The sequence below is a fragment of the Myotis brandtii genome, unplaced genomic scaffold, assembly GCF_000412655.1.
Source record: "Myotis brandtii unplaced genomic scaffold, ASM41265v1 scaffold1466, whole genome shotgun sequence".
NCBI classification, from domain to species: Eukaryota; Metazoa; Chordata; class Mammalia; order Chiroptera; family Vespertilionidae; genus Myotis; species Myotis brandtii.
The window spans coordinates 113,402-116,510 of NW_005355270.1; the positions used below are offsets into that span (position 1 = coordinate 113,402).

General features: G+C 61.3%; 2 protein-coding genes across 2 annotated transcripts in view; both read right to left on the reverse strand.

Annotated features, from left to right (window-relative positions):
- Window positions 1-193, reverse strand: part of TCF25 (transcription factor 25 (basic helix-loop-helix)) — a 14,401-nt gene extending 14,208 nt beyond the window's left edge. The window contains exon 1 of the mRNA XM_014535615.1: window positions 7-193. Coding sequence (XP_014391101.1) covers window positions 7-167 — 161 coding nt within the window. The 5' untranslated portion in view covers window positions 168-193. The remainder of the gene's footprint in view (window positions 1-6) is intronic.
- A 1,475-nt stretch (window positions 194-1,668) lies between these two features.
- Window positions 1,669-3,109, reverse strand: part of SPIRE2 (spire-type actin nucleation factor 2) — a 21,807-nt gene continuing 20,366 nt past the window's right edge. Inside the window, exons 15-16 of the mRNA XM_014535616.1 lie at window positions 2,925-3,040; window positions 1,669-2,603 (exon numbers count right to left, since the gene is read on the reverse strand). Of these exons, the coding sequence (XP_014391102.1) occupies window positions 2,381-2,603; window positions 2,925-3,040 (339 nt within the window). The 3' untranslated portion in view covers window positions 1,669-2,380. The remainder of the gene's footprint in view (window positions 2,604-2,924; window positions 3,041-3,109) is intronic.

Below are 3,109 nucleotides of genomic sequence, written 5' to 3' on the forward strand. Positions count from 1 at the left end.
TCGGACTCCTTCCCTGGGCTCCGGGGGCGCCGGCCACCTGGCCCCCGCTTTGGTCCTTCTTCTTCCGCATCATCGTCATCACGGAAGCCAAACTGGAGGGCGCCGGGCCCGAGGGGCTCCTGTCCGCGCTGTTCCCCCCTCAGCCTCCGGAGGGCCCGACGTGACATAGGACCCAACGGCCGCTGACGTGCGGGATCACCTACGAAGGTGCGGGCTGGCCCGGACGTGTTCTCGCGCGAGTTGCGTGCCCCGACCGCGGCGTCTCCGCGTCTTCTGGAGACGACCCGCACCAGGACCTGCACCCTGTTTCGCGGAGGGACGCGCAGGTGAGAGCTGGAGGTCTGGGGGGCCCGGCCCGCTCTGCGCGCCCGGCCTGTGACTCCTCGGCCAGAGTCCGAGACTGCCCGCGGGACGGTCCCCTCGTTAGCGATCGGCTCATCCAACCGAGTCGCTCCCCAAAGCTTCGGACTTCGGGACACCCCCACGGACCACCCTCGGGCGGGATAGACCGAACCCGATCCGCTTGCTGTTTGCCTTTTGCTGTTGCTGCGCCGGATGGTCTCCTGTTCCTCTAGGTTTGGGAAAGCTGGTCCTGTGCGTCATAACCTCCTGGGAGGCTTTTACAATAAAGATGGAGGGCCCAGGCCAAACAATCCCGAGGTGCAGCATTGTTATTTTTAAAGCTCTCTGGGGAATTACAATGTGCAGGCAGGATTGAGAACCCCTGCACTGTCCCCAAGTGCAAGGCCAAGATGAGCGGGAGTGGGGTGACGGACGATGGCAGCCTTGAGCGTGGGGGCGGCTGTCACTATGGAGTCAGGCCTGGCACCCTACCAAATACCTCATCCTGCGAGGTGGGGGTCCCCCTTTTACAGGTAAAGAAAGCGGGACTCAGAATGACGGGCACAGGTAGAATCTGGATTTGCATTCGCGCCTGTGGTTCCAGAGTTCGTTTGAGGAAGGCTACTGGCAAGGACAGAGAAGGGGAGGCAGGACGGGGTGCGCGTGCGCATGCCTGCACCGCCTGGCTGGTCTGTCAGCCTGTGCTGGTCACTTGGATCTGAAACACTTCTCACCAGCTGCCACAGAGCTGCTGCCTCAAGCTCCCCAGTCCCACCTGCCCCAGCCACTTCCCCAGTCTCCTAGAATCCCCGCTGCCTGCAATCCAGCTACTGAAGGGTTGTGCGCAGCCCAAGTGGGGCCTTCAGGACCCGTGTCCATGGGGCATGCATTAGAGCCTGGTGTCCAGTAGACCTGGGTTGACATCCCAGGGAAGCAGTGTCCTCACCCACAGGGCGGGATGCCAACAGAAGTCGCCTCCCAGGCACATATGGGCAGGCAGGGCACAGGTATCCCTCCAGCCATTATCCTGAAGAGCAGGGCGGAGGTGCCCCTACCCTGCGAACCCCAAGGGATCTGGGGGATGAGGACAAAGGGTGCCACAGGCTGGCCGGTGACAGGCAGCAGGCTAACTTGCTGTCCCACATGCAGCCCTTGGTTCCGCATAGGACTAAAGTGCCAGATTACGAAGTTGAGGGTAGAGAATGGGAGTGGGCCTGAATGCCCTCATCTCATGATGGGCATCCTGACTGCCTGGGGCGGCGGGGGATGCGGGACAGGTGGCCCCTCAGCCCCAGCTTCTGTGCTTAAGAGAACATACCACTGCTGTGCTGGGTAGTCCTTAGTCCACGCCCCAGACGGGAGCCTGAGACCACCTTTATTGGGCCGAGTGGCCGTGAAGACACATTTACAGGGCTCCTCCCGGTAACCAGACCGAAAGCATTGCAGGGGCATGGTGTCGGGAAGGGAGTGAGTTTTGCTTCAGGCTTCCGAGGGGGTGGCCCTGGGACACCTGCCTGGGAGGATCTCAGCCCACTCAAGCTGCCCAGGTGCCCCCACAGCCCATATCCTGAGGGGAGCACAGATGCAAGCAGGACGCTCCAGTTCACCTGTGGACCAAGACGCCCTTCCACGCCTGGACATCTGCCCAAGGAGGGATGGCGAACACACAGGGGCAGGGTCCTCCCCGGAGCCCCACCATCCCTTGCCTCCAGTCTGCCCCCCTTTCTATCCTATGCCATCCCCACTCCACCCACGGAGTCCTGAGAGGAAACAGCCTCCCTGGGGAGGATCCTGGAAATAAGCCTGACCCCAAATGGGCTTGGGGCCAGGAAACATATATAAATATATCGGCTGTGTATATGTTATATAAATGTATATGTATATATATATATATGTACATGCACACTCCGGAGGCAGCTAGCAGCTGTGCCCCAGGATGGGGAGCGCTCAGCCTCATCCAGAACTGGCCCGGCTCCTCCCCAGAGGCCTGGCCACCTTGCAAAGCCTCAGGCCAGGTAGCCTGGGGTAGCAAGGGCTGTCACTTGAAGTCAAGAGTCCAGGTGTTGGGGATGTAGAGGGACTGGGTCTGGCGGGCACGGCGAGGGGTGGTGTTGAGGGCATCCACGCTCTTGCGGCTGGAGCACACCACGTCAGCCACGAAGCTGGTGCAGTCGCTGCAGACGTCCTTCAGGACGCAGCCGTGGGTGTACATGTGAGGGAACTCCTCCTCCACACTCTGCCACTGGGGCCTCTGCAGGGACCTGGGGAGGGACGGGGCGTCAGGGAGGTCCCCCACCCATTTCTCCACGTCCACACCCCTCTCCCTGCATCAGGCACGCACGGTGTTTGGAGTGAACATGCCGAACCAAGTGCACCCTGGAAAAAGCTCTTCCTCGAGAGGAACCTGAGTCCTGGGCCCTCACCACCCAGCACGGTTTCCATCTCATGCTACTCAGCCCCCAGGGCCCTCCCAGACGTCTGCGTCTTGTTTCCTTGGGGCGTCCCAGGAAACAGGACACCTCCCTCTCCAGCTCCTGTGTCACCGGCATTGCCTGGCACACAGGGTTGGCAAAGGCACGCACTGGAAGGCGTCTCTCCGCTGTGTGGCTGTGGCTCTGGCAGCTGTCACCCTCTGAGGATTCTCAAAGCCCAGCGTGTAGACAGGGATGTGTGCAAACTTCTTGGAGGGCATCTTCATCTGCAGAGGGTTGTGGGTGGACAAAGGCTTCCCTAGAGACAGTCCAGGCACACTCGCCCCTGCAGCTCT